Source organism: Oncorhynchus kisutch, linkage group LG17, assembly GCF_002021735.2.
Source record: "Oncorhynchus kisutch isolate 150728-3 linkage group LG17, Okis_V2, whole genome shotgun sequence".
NCBI classification, from domain to species: domain Eukaryota; kingdom Metazoa; phylum Chordata; class Actinopteri; order Salmoniformes; family Salmonidae; genus Oncorhynchus; species Oncorhynchus kisutch.
In genome coordinates this window covers 6,964,574-6,983,091 of record NC_034190.2, presented here as the reverse complement: position 1 = coordinate 6,983,091, position 18,518 = coordinate 6,964,574, and the positions used below count along the sequence as shown (strand labels likewise).

Sequence of the window (18,518 nt, the reverse complement as noted above, 5' to 3'; positions counted from 1 at the left end):
GTGTAGACTCAGGACGTTAGAGGTGAACTACAATACGACTGGTTTCCCAGGAAACACTCATCGTTTTATAATGTATGTTACTGTGGTAATCTGGTGGATTAGGAGGGTTTTATAATGTATGTTACTGTGGTAATCTGGTGGATTAGGAGGATGTTCTAATGTATGTTACTGTGGTAATCTGGTGGATTAGGAGGATGTTATAACATTCTGTATGGTACTGTGGTAATCTGGTGGATTAGGAGGATGTTATAACATTCTGTGTGGTACTGTGATAATCTAGTGGTTTAGGAGGATGTTATAACATTCTGTGTGGTACTGTGATAATCTAGTGGTTTAGCAGGATGGTATAATGTGTGGTACTGTGATAATCTAGTGGTTTAGGAGGATGTTATAATGTGTGGTACTGTGATAATCTGCTCCTTCACGACTGATTCTCAATTGTTCGTATTTAATATTTATTTCTTAAGAACATTTCTCAATAGTACGAATAACGTCCTTTAAACGTTGAAACAACGTTGAAACAACGTTGAAACAATATGATAAAAATAAGGTTATCCAAATGTAACCTAGTATTTTACAATCCCTGATGTTTTTCCAACATCCCCAGGGGAATCTGTTTATCCGCGGAGTGAGGGTTGCTGTCTTTCTCTCCTCTGGGTCTCTATCTGGGTCGCTGAGAGAGGAGGTGGTCAAACTGGAAGTGCTAGAGTTGCTCTAGTTAACAGCTTTTGCATATTACAAATGGGAATTACATTTTTTTTTTGGGGGGGGGGGGGGGGGCGTCTGGCAAAGAACAGCCAGGCGTTTCTACTCTGTATTAAAATGGTACAATAGCCAGGACATTTTAAACAGGCCATTTTAACAGGACATCTTAACAGGACATTGTATGAGGTGTTGTATGAAGCTGGAACCCCGTTGTGGGAAAACAAGAAAAAAATATCATTTTTGTGATTGTGTGTGTGTGTGTGCATGTGTGTTTGAAAGACAAAACGAGTGTGTGTGTGTGTGTGTGTGTGTGTGTATGTTACCTACCTGGGCCTGTGGAGGCCATTTTCTCAGACTTTCTGGGAGTTCTGAAGCTGACCGGGTCACTGGGAGGACTGCTGCCTCCCATGCTGATGCTCTGGACATGGACAATGTACTCCGTGTCCTCCTCCAAGTCCCATAATGCACAGGAGCGCGTGGTCGTGTTTACTTCCTGGATGTACCGCAGCATGCGCACATCCTTCTTCTGTAACCAATGACAGCAGGAGGTGTTTGGGTTACATTTAGGGCCGTAACACAAGGATACAGACCAGATATCAGATATCTAACCTGCCCTATCCCACTGCCCTATCCCACTGCCCTATCCACTGACCTATCCACTGCCCTATCCCACTGCCCTATCAACTGCCCTATCCCACTAACCTATCCCACTGACCTATCCACTGTCCTATCCACTGCCCTATCCACTGCCCTATCCCATTGACCTATCCACTGTCCTATCCACTGCCCCATCCACTGCCCTATCCCACTGCCCTATCCCACTGCCCTATCCCACTGCCCTATCCACTGTCATATCCACTGCCCTATCCCACTGCCCTATCCCACTGCCCTATCCACTGCCCTATCCCACTGCCCTATCCACTGTCCTATCCCACTGCCCTATCCCACTGCCCTATCCACTGCCCTATCCCACTGCCCTATCCACTGTCCTATCCACTGCCCTATCCGACTGCCCTATCCACTGCCCTATCCACTGTCCTATCCACTGCCCTATCCACTGCCCTATAAACTGACCTATCTCACTGCCCTATCCCACTGCCCTATCCACTGCCCTATCCACTGCCCTATCCCACTGCCCTATCCACTGCCCTATCCCACTGCCCTATCCCACTGCCCTATCCACTGCCCTATCCACTGACCTATCCACTGCCCTATACCACTGCCCTATCCCACTGCCCTATCCCACTGCCCTATCCACTGCCCTATCCCACTGCCCTATCCCACTGCCCTATCCACTGACCTATTCTACTTAGACAAAGCCTACTGCTCTAGCCTCACTCTCTTAGCCCACTGTATTGGCCCACTGCCCTAGCCCACTGTATTGGTCCTCTGTCCTAGCCCACTGTATTGGCCCACTGTATTGGCCCACTCTCTTAGCCCACTGTATTGGCCCACTGCCCTAGCCCACTGTCCTAGCCCACTGTATTGGCCCTCTGTCCTAGCCCACTGTCCTCGTTCACTGTATTGGCCCACTGTCTTAGCCCACTGTATTGGCCCACTGTCCTAGCCCACTGTATTGTCCCACTGTCCTAGCCCACTGTATTGTCCCACTGCCCTAGCCCACTGTCCTAGCCCACTGTATTGGCCCACTGTATTGGCCCACTCTCTTAGCCCACTGTATTGGCCCACTTCCCTAGCCCACTCACTGTACTGGCCCACTGTATTGGACCACTGCCCTAGCCCACTGTATTGTCCACTGTCCTAGCCCACTGTCCTGGCCCACTGTCCTAGCCCACTGTCCTGGCCCACTGTCCCTGCCCACTGTATTGGCCCACTGTCCTGGCCCACTGTCCTAGCCCACTGTATTGGCCCACTGTATTGGACCACTGTCCTAACCCACTGTCCTGGCCCACTGTCCCTGCCCACTGTATTGGCCCACTGTCCTGGCCCACTGTCCTAGCCCACTGTATTGGCCCACTGTATTGGCCCACTGTCTTAGCCCACTGTCCTAGCCCACTGTATTGGCACACTGTCCTAACCCACTGTCCTAGCCCACTATATTGGCCGACTGTCCTAGCCCACTGTCCTAGCCCACTGTATTGGCCCACTTCCCTAGCCCACTCACTGTACTGGCCCACTGTATTGTCCCACTTCCCTATCCCACTCATTGTATTGTCCCACTTCCCTAGCCCACTCACTGTATTGGCCCACTGTCCTAGCCCACTGTATTGTCCCACTGCCCTAGCCCACTGTATTGGCCCACTGTATTGGCCCACTCTCTTAGCCCACTGTATTGGCCCACTTCCCTAGCCCACTCACTGTACTGGCCCACTGTATTGGACCACTGCCCTAGCCCACTGTATTGTCCACTGTCCTAGCCCACTGTCCTGGCCCACTGTCCTAGCCCACTGTCCTGGCCCACTGTCCCTGCCCACTGTATTGGCCCACTGTCCTGGCCCACTGTCCTAGCCCACTGTATTGGCCCACTGTATTGGCCCACTGTCCTAACCCACTGTCCTAACCCACTGTCCCTGCCCACTGTATTGGCCCACTGTATTGGCCCACTGTCCTGGCCCACTGTCCTAGCCCACTGTATTGGCCCACTGTATTGGCCCACTGTCTTAGCCCACTGTCCTAGCCCACTGTCCTAGCCCACTGTATTGGCCCACTGTCCTAACCCACTGTCCTAGCCCACTATATTGGCCGACTGTCCTAGCCCACTGTCCTAGCCCACTGTATTGTCCACTGTCCTAGCCCACTGTCCTGGCCCACTGTCCTAGCCCACTGTCCTGGCCCACTGTCCTAGCCCACTGTCCTGGCCCACTGTCCTGGACCACTGTCCTGGCCCACTGTCCTGGCCCACTGTCCTAGCCCATTGTCCTGGCCCACTGTCCCTGCCCACTGTATTGGCCCACTGTATTGGCCCACTGTTCTGGCCCACTGTCCTGGCCCAATGTCTTAGCCCACTGTCCTGGCCCACTATCCTAGTTCACTGTTTTGGCCCTCTGTCCTAGCCCACTGTATTGGCCCACTGCCCTAGCCCACTGTCCTAGCCCACTGTATTGGCCCTCTGTCCTGGCCCACTGTCCTCGTTCACTGTATTGGCCCACTGTCCTAGCCCACTCTAATGGCCCACTGTCTTAGCCCACTGTATTGGCCCACTGTCCTAGCCCACTGTATTGGCCCACTGTCCTAGCCCACTGTCCTGGCCCACTGTCACAGTCCACTGTATTGTCCCACTGCCCTAGCCCACTGTCCTAGCCCACTGTCCTGGCCCACTGTCCTAGCCCACTGTCCTAGTTCACTGTCTTGGCCCACTGTCTTAGCCCACTGTCCTGGCCCACTGTCCTGGCCCACAGTATTGGTCCACTGTCTTAGCCCACTGTCCTGGCCCACTGTCCTGGCCCACTGTTTTGGCCCACTGTCCTGGCCCACTGTATTGGTCCACTGTCTTAGCCCACTGTCCTGGCCCACTGTATTGGCCCACTGTATTGGTCCACTCTCCTAGCCCACTGTCCTGGCCCACTGTATTGGTCCACTGTCTTAGCCCACTGTCCTGGCCCACTGTCCTGGCCCACTGTATTGGTCCACTGTCTTAGCCCACTGTCCTGGCCCACTGTATTGGCCCACTGTATTGGTCCACTCTCCTAGCCCACTGTCCTGGCCCACTGTATTGGCCTACTGAGACAAAGCTGAGGCATCAGCTCTGGTAGCAAACATGAGTTTTCTGTCTCTCAGAATCAGACAAGGTCACTCATCACACCATTGTAGTTCAACTCACCAACTCCCGACTTAATCCAACACACAAACACAAACACACACACTCCCCTACCTGTTGTGTGATGGCGAATCCGGCCCACTGTCCTAACCCACTGTCCTAGCCCACTATATTGGCCGACTGTCCTAGCCCACTGTCCTAGCCCACTGTATTGGCCCACTTCCCTAGCCCACTCACTGTACTGGCCCACTGTATTGTCCCACTTCCCTATCCCACTCATTGTATTGTCCCACTTCCCTAGCCCACTCACTGTATTGGCCCACTGTATTGGACCACTGCCCTAGCCCACTGTATTGTCCACTGTCCTAGCCCACTGTCCTGGCCCACTGTCCTAGCCCACTGTCCTGGCCCACTGTCCTGGACCACTGTCCTGGCCCACTGTCCTAGCCCACTGTCCTGGCCCACTGTCCTAGCCCACTGTCCTGGCCCACTGTCCTAGCCCACTGTCCTGGCCCACTGTCCCTGCCCACTGTATTGGCCCACTGTATTGGCCCACTGTTCTGGCCCACTGTCCTGGCCCAATGTCCTAGCCCACTGTCCTGGCCCACTATCCTAGTTCACTGTTTTGGCCCTCTGTCCTAGCCCACTGTATTGGCCCACTGCCCTAGCCCACTGTCCTAGCCCACTGTATTGGCCCTCTGTCCTAGCCCACTGTCCTCGTTCACTGTATTGGCCCACTGTCCTAGCCCACTCTAATGGCCCACTGTCTTAGCCCACTGTCCTAGCCCACTGTATTGGCCCACTGTCCTAGCCCACTGTCCTAGTCCACTGTATTGTCCCACTGCCCTAGCCCACTGTCCTAGCCCACTGTATTGGCCCACTGTCCTGGCCCACTGTCCTAGCCCACTGTCCTAGTTCACTGTCTTGGCCCACTGTCTTAGCCAACTGTCCTGGCCCACTGTCCTGGCCCACTGTATTGGTCCACTGTCTTAGCCCACTGTCCTGGCCCACTGTCCTGGCCCACTGTTTTGGCCCACTGTCCTGGCCCACTGTATTGGTCCACTGTCTTAGCCCACTGTCCTGGCCCACTGTATTGGCCCACTGTATTGGTCCAATCTCCTAGCCCACTGTCCTGGCCCACTGTATTGGTCCACTGTCTTAGCCCACTGTCCTGGCCCACTGTCCTGGCCCACTGTATTGGTCCACTGTCTTAGCCCACTGTCCTGGCCCACTGTATTGGCCCACTGTATTGGTCCACTCTCCTAGCCCACTGTCCTGGCCCACTGTATTGGCCTACTGAGACAAAGCTGAGGCATCAGCTCTGGTAGCAAACATGAGTTTTCTGTCTCTCAGAATCAGACAAGGTCACTCATCACACCATTGTAGTTCAACTCACCAACTCCCGACTTAATCCAACACACAAACACAAACTAACAGACGTGCACTCACAGTCAGACAGAGACACACAAACACACACACTCCCCTACCTGTTGTGTGACGGCGAATCCGATGACGGGATCTCCCTCCAGTATCTCCCATGTGACTATGGCTGTGTTCGCCTCCAGCTCCCTGATCGTCACATTGACAGGAGCCGACAGAGTTGAGTCTATACACACACAGACACACACAGACACACAGACACACACACACACACACACACACACACACACACACACACACACACACACACACACGGGCGCACAGAGACACACATGCAAATACATGCGCACACACATCACAGGAGAGGTGAGAAAGTGTCTAGGTAGAAAAACAGACAGACAGACGGACACCACAGGAGAGGTGTGAAAGTGTGTGACACACGGACAGAACCAACAGGACAGAAGTTGAGAAGGGTCCTAATGTGTCTTTACTCCTGGTTTGACATCACACACCTTTCTGCTCATAGCAACCAGTCATAGCAACCTGTCACCTGCTCTTTCTCAGTGGGAGAAGAGGTAACGTTAAAGGTCATAGCAACCTGTCATAGCAACCTGTCATAGCAACCTTTCAGTGGGAGAAGAGGTAATGTTAAAGGTCATAGCAACCTGTCATAGCAACCTGTCACCTGCTCTTTCTCAGTGGGAGAAGAGGTAATGTTAAAGGTCATAGCTACCTGTCATAGCAACCTGTCATAGTAACCTGTCAGTGGGAGAAGAGGAGCCAGGTAACGTTACTGTATTTATGTATCTCATTTGTATGTGTCTGTTTTCTGTTCTATTTTAACTGTTGGGGAGATGGGTAAATAAGAATTAGTTGTTAAGTGACTTGCCTAGTTAAATAAAGAGGGATATTGTTCAACTGTCTTGACTCACGTCCTCTTTTACTGTTGTCTGAGGATAGAAGGATAACAGAATTATATATTTTACTCTCCTTTCTCTCTCCTCTCTTTCCCTCTCGCTCCCTCTCTCCTCTCTGCTATCTCTCTCTTCTTTCTCTCTCCTCTTTCCGTCTCTCTTCTCTCTCCTCTTTCTCCTCTCTCCTCCCTCTTCTCTCTCCTCTCTGCTATCTCTCTCTTCTTTCTCTCTCCTCTCTCCATCTCTCTTCTCTCTCCTCTTTCTCCTCTCTCCTCTCTCTTCTTTCTCCCTCTCTCTCTCCTCTCTGCTATCTTTCTCTTCTTTCTCTCTCCTCTTTCCGTCTCTCTTCTCTCTCCTCTTTCTCCTCTCTCCTCCCTCTTCTCTCTCCCTCTCTCTCTCCTCTCTGCTATCTCTCTCTTCTTTCTCTCTCCTCTCTCCATCTCTCTTCTCTCTCCTCTTTCTCCTCTCTCCTCTCTCTTCTTTCTCCCTCTCTCTCCCTCTCTCCTCTTTCTCCTTTCGGTCTCTCTCCCTCCTTTCTCTTCTCTCTCACCCTTTCAACTCTCTCTCCTCTAACTAGCTCTCCTCAATTTCTCTCTCTATCCTCTCTTTCCTCTAACTCTCTCTCCTCTCTCTCTTTCACACACAAACACTCATTCACATGCACCGATTATCTTGGATTCTCTGATGCTCTGATTCTTTGATTCTTTGATTCTCTGATTCTCTGATTCTTTGATTCTCTGATTCTTTGATCCTCTGATCCTCTGATTCTCTGATTCTTTGATCCTCTGATCCTCTGATTCATTGATCCTCTGATTCTCTGATTCTTTGATCCTCTGATTCATTGATCCTTTGATTCTTTGATCCTCTGATTCATTGATCCTTTGATCCTCTGATTCTCTGATTCTTTGATCCTCTGATTCTCTGATTCTTTGATCCTCTGATCCTCTGATTCATTGATCCTCTGATTCTCTGATTCTTTGATCCTCTGATTCATTGATCCTCTGATTCTCTGATTCTTTGATCCTCTGATTCATTGATCCTTTGATCCTCTGATCCTCTGATTCATTGATCCTCTGATTCTCTGATTCTTTGATCCTCTGATTCATTGATCCTCTGATTCTCTGATTCTTTGATCCTCTGATTCATTGATTCTTTGATCCTCTGATTAAAGCTCCGCTTTCCTCTCAGCCTGTTAGTTCTGTTGAGATGGCCTTAAAAAGCTCTGCTTTCCTCTCAATGCTGAGAGAGAGAGAGGGAGAGACCGAGAGAGAGAGAGAGAGAGGCTCAGTGAGCACAGCCTTGCCATTGAAAAGAGTAGACAGGAAAACCTGCCTCCCTGTAGAGCAGTGGTATTCAAAGTTGGGTTTGCGAAGTGGGAACCGCAGTGGGGTCGTCAAAATATAAACAATTGAAATATATGGGACTATATTAAACAAACATTTTTTTAGATAAATTATTTGAAAGATACATTTTTAATGAGTAAATGTATTTATTGGTTTCTTTTCATTTTGATTTAGAGAAGACAATTAAATTAAATCAAAGTTTATTTGTCATGTGCCAAATATACAACAGGTTTCACCCTTATTTCACCTTACAGTGAAATGATTACTTACAGGTCCTAACCAACAGTGCAATTTTGAAGTAAAAAAATGTAATGAACTGAAGGTTATTTGTTGATGAAAAAAATTATAAATGTACCGATGTTGAACCTCTGTGTGTCATTAGATTTGGGTTGGGATCGCAATAAGTTATTGGAGAAAAATGGGGTCCCCAGAAACTCCGGTTGGAAAAAAATGGTGTCCCTGCTGAAAATGTGTGAATACCTTAGAGGAACTGCCTGAGAGGAACTGCCTGAGAGGAACTGCCTGAGAGGAACTGCTTTAGAGGAACTGCCTGAGAGGAACTGCTTTAGAGGAACTGCTTTAGAGGAACTGCCTGAGAGGAACTGCCTGAGAGGAACTGCCTGAGAGGAACTGCTTGAGAGGAACTGCCTGAGAGGAACTGCTTGAGAGGAACTGCCTGAGAGGAACTGCTTGAGAGGAACTGCCTGAGAGGAACTGCCTGAGAGGAAATGCCTTAGAGGAACTGCCTGAGAGGAACTGCCTGAGAGGAACTGCTTTAGAGGAACTGCCTGAGAGGAACTGCCTGAGAGGAACTGCCTGAGAGGAAATTCCTTAGAGGAACTGCCTGAGAGTCAGCTTAAAGAACAGCTTAAATAAGCAAAGAGAAATGACAGTCCATCATTACTTTAAGACATGAAGGTCAGTCAATCTGGAACATTTCAAGAACATTGAAAGTTTCTTCAAGTGGAGTCACAAAAACCATCAAGAGCCACGATGAAACTGGCTCTCACGAGGACCTGTCACAGGAAAGGAAGACCCAGAGTTACCTCTGCTGCAGAGGACAAGTTCATTAGAGGTACCAGCCTCAGAAATTGCAGCCCAAAATTAATGCTTCACAGAGTTCAAGCAACAGATACATCTCAACAACAACTGTTCAGAGGAGGCTGTGTGAATCAGGCCTTCATGGTCGAATTGCTGCAAAGAAACCACTACTAAATGACACCAATAAGAAGAAGAGACTTGCTTAGAGTAGATTTCTTTGACCTAATTTACATTAGTATTCAGACCCTTTACTCAGTTCTTTGTTGAAGCACCTTTGGCAGCGATTACAACCTTGAGTCTTACAAACTTGGCACACCTGTATTTGGGGAGTTTCTCCCATTTTTCTCTGCATAGTCCGGATTGATTGAGTTTTGCCAGCTCTAGGAAGAGTATTGGGTGTTCCAAACGTCTTCCATTTAAGAATGATGGAGGCCACTGTGTTCTTGGGGACCTACAATACTGTAGAATTTTTGTTGGTACCTTTCCCCAGATCTGTGCCTCGACACAACCCTGTTCTGGAGCACAATGGACAATTCCTTCTTCCTCATGACTTGGTTTTTGCTCTGACTTGTACTGTCAACTATGGGATCTTATATAGACAGGTGTGTGCCTTTCGAAATCATGTCCAATCAATTGAATTTACCACCGGTGGACTCCAATCAAGTTGTAGAAACATCTGAAGGATGATCAATGAAAACAGGATGCACCTGAGCTCAATTTCAAGTCTCATAGCAAAGGGTGTGAATACTTATGTACATAAAGTGTTTTTTTTTATTTTTTTAACACTAATCTGCAAAAATGTCTAAAAAAACTGTTTTTGCTTTGTCATTATGTGGTATTGGGGTAGATTGATGAGGGGGGGAAAAACGATTTAATCAATTTTAGAATAAGGCTGTAACGTAACAAATGTGGAAAAAGTCAACGGGTCTGAATGTTTTCCGAACATATTTTACATTAGTTATCGTTTGTTTGTTTTTAGTCCCAGTCTGAACACCATCCAGTCCCATCCTTCAGCTACCATTAACCCCTCCTATCTATCTCTGAACACCATCCAGTCCCATCCTTCAGCTACCATTAACCCCTCCTATCTATCTCTGAACACCATCCAGTCCCATCCTTCAGCTACCATTAACCCCTCCTATCTATCTCTGAACACCATCCAGGTTTGATTGCTATTTGCCATATATTATTTCTGCTGAAATATTAATAATAATAATATAAAAATGATTTTTTTTAAAATATTTCTGTTTTCTATTTCTATATTATTTCTGCTCTGATGTTTCGCGAAGGTTCTGAATAATTCTATTCACCGTAGGTTCTACAGATTGTAAATTTAAGATTAAACCTTTTTGCTATAAGTATTATTATATTATTGATCGATTGGCTATGACCTTTTCAAATCACCCAGCAGGGCTCTAGGATAATTGATTAATTCTTCCTAAACCTGCGACCAAAAACAAGCTACATATGGACAATACCAAAACAAATGATCTAATGATTCTGTCTCTTCATAGCAAAATCTGGAGAGCTGGGATGCTTGTATCCCCCATATATATAACATTCTATTGGTTGCAAGAATTTTTTATAATAATTTAAATTGAAACATTTTAAGTTTTGAATCCGGCATCATTTTGTGTATCAGTTCATAAACGGTAGATGTAAAATTGCGCGACTAAGATCTTCAAAAACGTCAGAATTAATGTCAGATTTTTTTAGTTATACCGTATTAATTCTGACTATTTTGAGGAAGTGTACCGTCGTGGCCAAAAATTTTGAGAATGACACAAATAATTATTATCACAAATTTTGCTGCTTCAGTGTCTTTAGATATTTTTGTCAGATGTTACTATGGAATACTGAAGTAGAATTACAAGCATTTCATAAGTGTCAAAGGCTTTTATTGACAATTACATGAAGTTGATGCAGAGTCAATATTTGCAGTGTTGACCCTTCTTTTTCAAGACCTCTGCAATCCGCCCTGGCATGCTGTCAATTAACTTCTGGGCCACATCCTGACTGATGGCAGCCCATTCTCGCATAATCAATGCTTGGAGTTTGTCGGAATTTGTGGGTTTTTGTTTGTCCACCCGCCTCTTGAGGATTGACCACAAGTTCTCAATGGGATTAAGGTCTGGGGAGTTTCCTGGCCATGGACCCAAAATAACAATGTTTTGTTCCCCGAGCCACTTAGTTATGGCAAGGTGCTCCATCATGCTGGAAAAGGCATTGTTCGTCACCAAACTGTTCCTGGATGGTTGGGAGAAGTTGCTCTCGGAGGATGTGTTGGTACCATTCTTTATTCATGGCTGTGTTCTTAGGCAAAATTGTGAGTGAGCCCACTCCCTTGGCTGAGAAGAAACCCCACACATGAATGGTCTCAGGATGCTTTACTGTTGGCACGACACAGGACTGATGGTAGCGCTCACCTTGTCTTCTCTGGACAAGCTTTTTTCCGGATGCCCCAAACAATCGGAAAGGGGATTCATCAAAGAAAATGACTTTACCCCAGTCCTCAGCAGTCCAATCCCTTTTGCAGAATATCAGTCTGTCCCTGATGTTTTTCCAGGTGTGAAGTGGCTTCTTTGCTGCCCTTCTTGACACCAGGCCATCCTCTAAAAGTATTTGCCTCATAGTGCATGCAGATGCACTCACACCTGCCTGCTGCCATTCCTGTGCAAGCTCTGTACTGGTGGTGCCCCGATCCCGCAGCTGAATCAACTTTAGGACACGGTCCTGGTGCTTGCTGGACTTTCTTGGGCTCCCTGAAGCCTTCTTCACAACAATTGACCCGCACTCCTTGAAGTTCTTGATGATCCAATAAATGGTTGATTTAGGTGCAATCTTACCGGCAGCAATATCCTTGCAATATCCTTGCCTGTGAAGCCCTATTTGTGCAAAGTAATGATGACGGCACATGTTTCCTTGCAGGTAACCATGTTTGACAGAGGAAGAAAAATGATTCCACGCACCACCCTCCTTTTGAAGCTTCCAGTCTGTTATTTGAACTCAATCAGCATGACAGAGTGATCTCCAGCCTGGTACTCGTCAACACTCACACCTGTGTTAAAGAGAGAATAACTGACATGATGTCAGCTGGTCCTTTTGTGGCAGGGCTGAAATGCAGTGGAAATGTTTTTGGGGGATTCAGTTCATTTGCATGGCAAAGAGGGACTTTGAAATGATTTGTAATTAATCTGATCTCTCTTCGTAACATTCTGGAGAATATGCAAATTGCCATCATACAAACTGAAGCAGCAGACTTTGTGAAAATTAATATTTGTGTCATTCTCAAAACGTTTGGCCACGGCTGTATACTCGGTACGGTGTCTCAAGATGGACAAACAGTACTATTGCCACTTTATTATCATTTTTCAAGTGAAGGTCTTTGAAGGGAATATGCAAGCACACTCGTTCGGCTTGCCTAGCCTAGTTCGGCTAGTGCCGGCCAAACCGCCATTAGGCAAAGTATGCCAATATCTTCTGCATTAATGCCAGAATGAATGGGTCCAAGCCATACTGCTTCTTGACACACTGCTCGCTTAACCCGGAAGCCAGCCACACCAATGTGTTGGAGGAAACACTGTACAACTGGCGACCGTGTTAGTGGCGTGAATGCGCCATGACCGCCACAGGAGTTGCTAAAGCACAATGGGACAAGGATATCCCGGCCGGCCAAACCCTCCCGTTACCCGGACAACGCTGGAACAATTGTGCGCCGCCTCATGGGTCTCCCAGACGCGGCATGCTGCGACACAGCCCGGGATTGAACCCGGATCTGTAGTGACGCCTCAAGCACTGCGAAGCAGACCTCTGTACCACTCGGGAGGCCAACCTACACTTTAAAAGAAAGAGCTATTGAAGGTTGTAAGTTTAAACTAAGTTTTTTTTTTTTTTTTTAAGCTGTGGATTTTAGTCTATCCTCCCCTGATACAAAATATATTGTTTTCATGGTCATGGCTTTGTCTAAGAGCTATTGAAGATTGAATGTTAAAACAATTAATTATAAGAAAATAAAAACATGGATAATTGTCCATCCTTCCGATTCAGAAGATATTATTTCCATAGTCATGGCACACTTTGTGTAAGAGCTATTGATATGCATTTATGGATGAGAACGTGAGCTTGCCATTTTGGGATTACCTGCTTTGCCTACGTCAACAGCCTTAAATAAAGGCTAGCATATTAATATGAATAGCCCAGTCTATGAATTAACATCTAACTTACACATCTCTATCTTGACTTCTCTCTCCTTAAGCAAATCATGCATCTCCGCTGGCATCTCCTCTCTCTCTCTCTCTTTCCATCATCTCTGTATTGCCCTAATAGCTCTTGAACCAGTAGCAGGTTGACATTTCTTGTCCTTGAGGCAGAACTGAGCACTTCCCCCTTGGATAGGCCTGCTGCAAAGTCAAAATTGGCTATATATTCATGAAAACTGGTTTAAGGTTAGCAGTGTGGTTAAGTTTTAAAATAAATCAGATTTGATGACTTTGGGTCTGTGCCAGCTAGTGACGACTCTGCAGAGCTGCCTCCCGAACAAGATTCACAATGAAAAGCGCTAACCTGCGAACCAGTAGCCCAATGCGTGTCCCAGAAGTAGCAATATAGTTCTCCCTTTGCCCAATGTTTATGTTTATGCCAGAATACCCAATGTTAGAACATTTCAAAAGAAATGTCTGAATTAAACTAGAATGTTTTCCTATCGGTCTAATTTGCATAAACATTGTGATTGGTTGAAACAGTAGCTGCAAGGGTTATCGAATGTTATCGAGTTCATTTAATGTTCATATTTGAAGAAAGACCAGTCTCTTTGGCAAATGACAGGTGTGTAATAGCTGATCAGAGATGGCAACCGTGGCTAGAGAACAACAAGTACCAAGTTAAAGCACCGCTGGCCTGCAGATTTTATATCTGCTGTCTGGGCACTTTCTTTCTGCCGTTGGTTTGTCTTAGCTTGATGCAGGAGGCACGCAGTCACACGCAGAGCTCACACACACACACACACACACACACACACACACACACACACACACACACACAGTCACACGCAGTGCTCACACACACACACAGTCACACGCAGTGCTCACACACACACACACACACACACACACACACACACGCACACACAGTCACATGCAGTGCTCACACACACACACAGTCACACGCAGAGCTCACACACACACACACACACACACACACACACACACACACACACACACACACAGTCACACGCAGTGCTCACACACACACACACACAGTCACACGCAGTGCTCACACACACACACAGTCACACGCAGAGCTCACACACACACACACACACACACACACACACACACACACACACACACACACACACACACACACACACACACACACACACACACACACACACACACAGTCACACGCAGTGCTCACACACACACACACACACACAAGCACACAGTCACACGCAGAGCTCACACACACACACACACACACACCGTCACACGCAGAGCTCACACACACACACACACGGTCACACGCAGAGCTCACACACACACACACACACACGGTCACACGCAGAGCTCACACACACACACACACACACACACACACACACACACACACACACACACACACACACACACACACACACACACACACACAGTCACACGCAGAGCTCACACACACACACACACACACACACACACACACAGTCACACGCAGAGCTCACACACACACACACAGTCACACTCAGAGCTCACACACACACACACACACACAGTCACACACACACAGTCACACGCAGTGCTCACACACACACACAGTCACACGCAGTGCTCACACACACACACACACACACACGCACACACAGTCACATGCAGTGCTCACACACACACACAGTCACACACAGAGCTCACACACACACACACACACACACACACACACACACACACACACACACACACACACACACACACACACAGTCACACGCAGTGCTCACACACACACACACACAGTCACACGCAGTGCTCACACACACACACAGTCACACGCAGAGCTCACACACACACACACACACACACACACACACACACACACACACACACACACACACACACACACACACACACACACAGTCACACGCAGTGCTCACACACACACACACACACACACACACAAGCACACAGTCACACGCAGAGCTCACACACACACACACACACACGGTCACACGCAGAGCTCACACACATACACACACGGTCACACGCAGAGCTCACACACACACACACACACACACGGTCACACGCAGAGCTCACACACACACACACACACACACACACACACACACACACACACACACACACACACACACAGTCACACGCAGAGCTCACACACACACACACACACACACACACACACACACACACACACACAGTCACACGCAGAGCTCACACACACACACACAGTCACACTCAGAGCTCACACACACACACACACACACAGTCACACGCAGAGCTCTCACACACACACACACACACACACACACACAGTCACACGCAGTGCTCACACACACACACACACACACACACACACACACACACACAGTGCTCACACACACACACACACACACACACATAGTCACACGCAGAGCTCACACACACACACACACAGTCACACACACACACACACACACACACACACACACACACACACACACACACACACACACACTGTATGGAACCATCTCTTTCCTTGTCTCCTCTTCCTTTCCTTGTCTCCTCTTCCTTTCCTTGTCTCCTCTTCCTTTCCTTGTCTCCTCTTCCTTTCCTTGTCTCCTCTTCCTTTCCTTGTCTCCTCTTCCTTTCCTTGTCTCCTCTTCCTTTCCTTGTCTCCTCTTCCTCTCCTTGTCTCCTCTTCCTTTCCTTGTCTCCTCTTCCTTTCCTTGTCTCCTATTCCTTTCCTTGTCTCCTCTTCCTTTCCTTGTCTCCTCTTCCTTTCCTTGTCTCCTCTTCCTTTCCTTGTCTCCTCTTCCTTTCCTTGTCTCCTCTTCCTTTCCTTGTCTCCTCTTCCTTTCCTTGTCTCCTATTCCTTTCCTTGTCTCCTCTTCCTTTTCTTTATTCCCACCGATCTGCATGACTGTCAGCAATACAAATCAATCCTGTTGTTTCACTTATGTAAGTGCTGATGAGGAAAGGGAGCATTTTAAGAGTACTTGGATGTAGCCTTGGCAATTGACTATTGACCCTGTGGGTGTCTCTCAATACTCTAAAGAGTCATACCTCTTGCCAGTGCAAATGAAAGAAAGGAGACAAGGGACTGGAAAAGGAGGAAAGGAAGCCACTTTGGGACAGTGAGATCCACCCAACATTGTTGCAATTTTCGGCATTAGTGTCCTGTGTGAATGACTATCCCACTGGGCACAGACGTCAATTCAACGTCTATTCCAAGTTGGTGCAACGTAATGTCATTAAAATGACATGGAAACAACATTGATTCAACCAGTGTGTGTGCCTGGGTTTGTTTCCCAAACCAGCTCATTTATCAGTCTCTTGCTGAAAGAGCAGAACTAAGAGGTTAGAATAAACACAAGATTACTTTACGGTCAACAATACTGCACTGTCAACAATACTGTACGCTCAACAATACTGTTCAGCCAACAATACTGTACTGTCAACAATACTGTACTGTCGACAATACTGTACTGTCAACAATACTGTACTGTCAACAATACTGTACTGTCAACCATACTGTATGGTCAACAATACTGTACTGTCAACAATACTGTACTGTCAACAATACTGTATGGTCAACAATGCTGTACTGTCAACAATACTGTACTGTCAACAATACTGTACTGTCAACAATATTGTATGGTCAACAATACTGTACTGTCATCAATACTGTACACTCAACAATACTGTATGGTCAACAATACTGTTCGCTAAGGAACACTCCAAGAACACACACACACCTTTTTACAATGACTGTTTACAGTGTCATATACTTCGAAAACCCAATGTCCAAACTGTCTAAATCTTATTTATCTGACTGATTGGTTCCGTAAATGTCAGTCACGGACAATCCACCGTACACCCTCTGTGCTCCTAATGATATTGAATTGACCTATAAAATGCCGACAAAAAGCATCCCCAGCTTGATAATGTGAAAGTTGTAGGCTATAAGCATAACGTATTCAGATCTACAGAAATAGAAATCGGGACTGTTGCTCCTGCATCGTGGTCGTGTAATGGAACAGATAGCCTAATATAATGAACGGTAGGTAGGCTATCTCATCCTGTCATCACAGCCTATTAAATAAATAGCCCGTTCACACACGATTCTACCTACTGTCAAATATAACCAACTGATTTACTGGTATATGAATGTTCAATAAAAAAAATTGCGTGTACGGTCATTGAACTGTCAAGTCATTGATTTGGTTTATTATCGATTGATAGGGCCTATTCTCTATGCTACTATTAATCATATGACCATCAACGCATGTCAACGTACACTTACCACCAGCGGTAACGGATACCGTGAGCCAACCCAGAACGAGCAGTGGCAGTGTCGCCGCAGAGAAGCTTTGTTTCCCCATCCTTCAAAAGATGTTTTACATCCTGCCCGGCCAACCGAATATCCCATTTATTCGCGTTAACGGGATCCACACCTCGGTCTGTGGCGGAGAGTTGCTTAACATTCACCGCACTGGGCTCCTTTCCTCCACCACTCGGCGTTTCCTGTTGTCATAAGAAATCGGTGTTGGCTGTGTAGCCTAAACTTGGTCGTTGGTTGCTACGGAAACGCACCACCAGCGCTTTCAGCACCTGGGACAGAGCCGACACCGGGAGGCACGGTCGGTACAGTCACTTGTCAAATGTGAACACACAGATCAAAATACTGTCTTATTTGAAACGATTACCTCAATAATGAACACTTCCATAGTCATAAAATTGGTTACCTCTGTTTGCTAACCGGTTTATCGAAGGTTAGGCTATAAACAGACTCGTTTAGGTTATTTTTTCCCTTGTGCCGTGCTTCGTTACAGAGGCGCGCTCCCTGAGAGCTCGAGTGCTGCAGAATGAAACGTACTGGCACTGTCAGATGGCAAAAATCCTCTCTCTCTCTCTGTTTCTCTCTCTCTCTCTCTCTCTCTCTCTCTCTCTCTCTCTCTCTCTCTCTATCTTTCTCTCTCTCTCTCTCTCTCTCTCTCTCTCTCTCTCTCTCTCTCTCTCTCTCTCTCTCCCTCTTTCTCTCTCTCTCTCTCTCTCTCTCTCTCTCTCTCTCTCTCTCTCTCTCTCTCTACAGAGAGGGAAGTTGCAGGAGGGAACCACATTCCCCAAATTGCCTCTCTGCGACGTGGAGAGCTTCCCGCCCTTCCTAACAGCACCCGAAATTAATGAGCACAATGTCATTGAATGCGACACTTTCTAATCG

General features: G+C 47.2%; 1 protein-coding gene across 1 annotated transcript in view; it reads right to left on the bottom strand.

Annotated features, from left to right (window-relative positions):
- The window catches only part of fndc5b (fibronectin type III domain containing 5b), a 44,557-nt gene extending 26,401 nt beyond the window's left edge, over positions 1–18,156 (bottom strand). The window contains exons 1-3 of the mRNA XM_031793764.1: positions 17,601–18,156; positions 5,911–6,029; positions 1,033–1,231 (exon numbers count right to left, since the gene is read on the bottom strand). Coding sequence (XP_031649624.1) covers positions 1,033–1,231; positions 5,911–6,029; positions 17,601–17,679 — 397 coding nt within the window. The 5' untranslated portion in view covers positions 17,680–18,156. The remainder of the gene's footprint in view (positions 1–1,032; positions 1,232–5,910; positions 6,030–17,600) is intronic.
- Between the last annotated feature and the right edge of the window lie 362 nt (positions 18,157–18,518).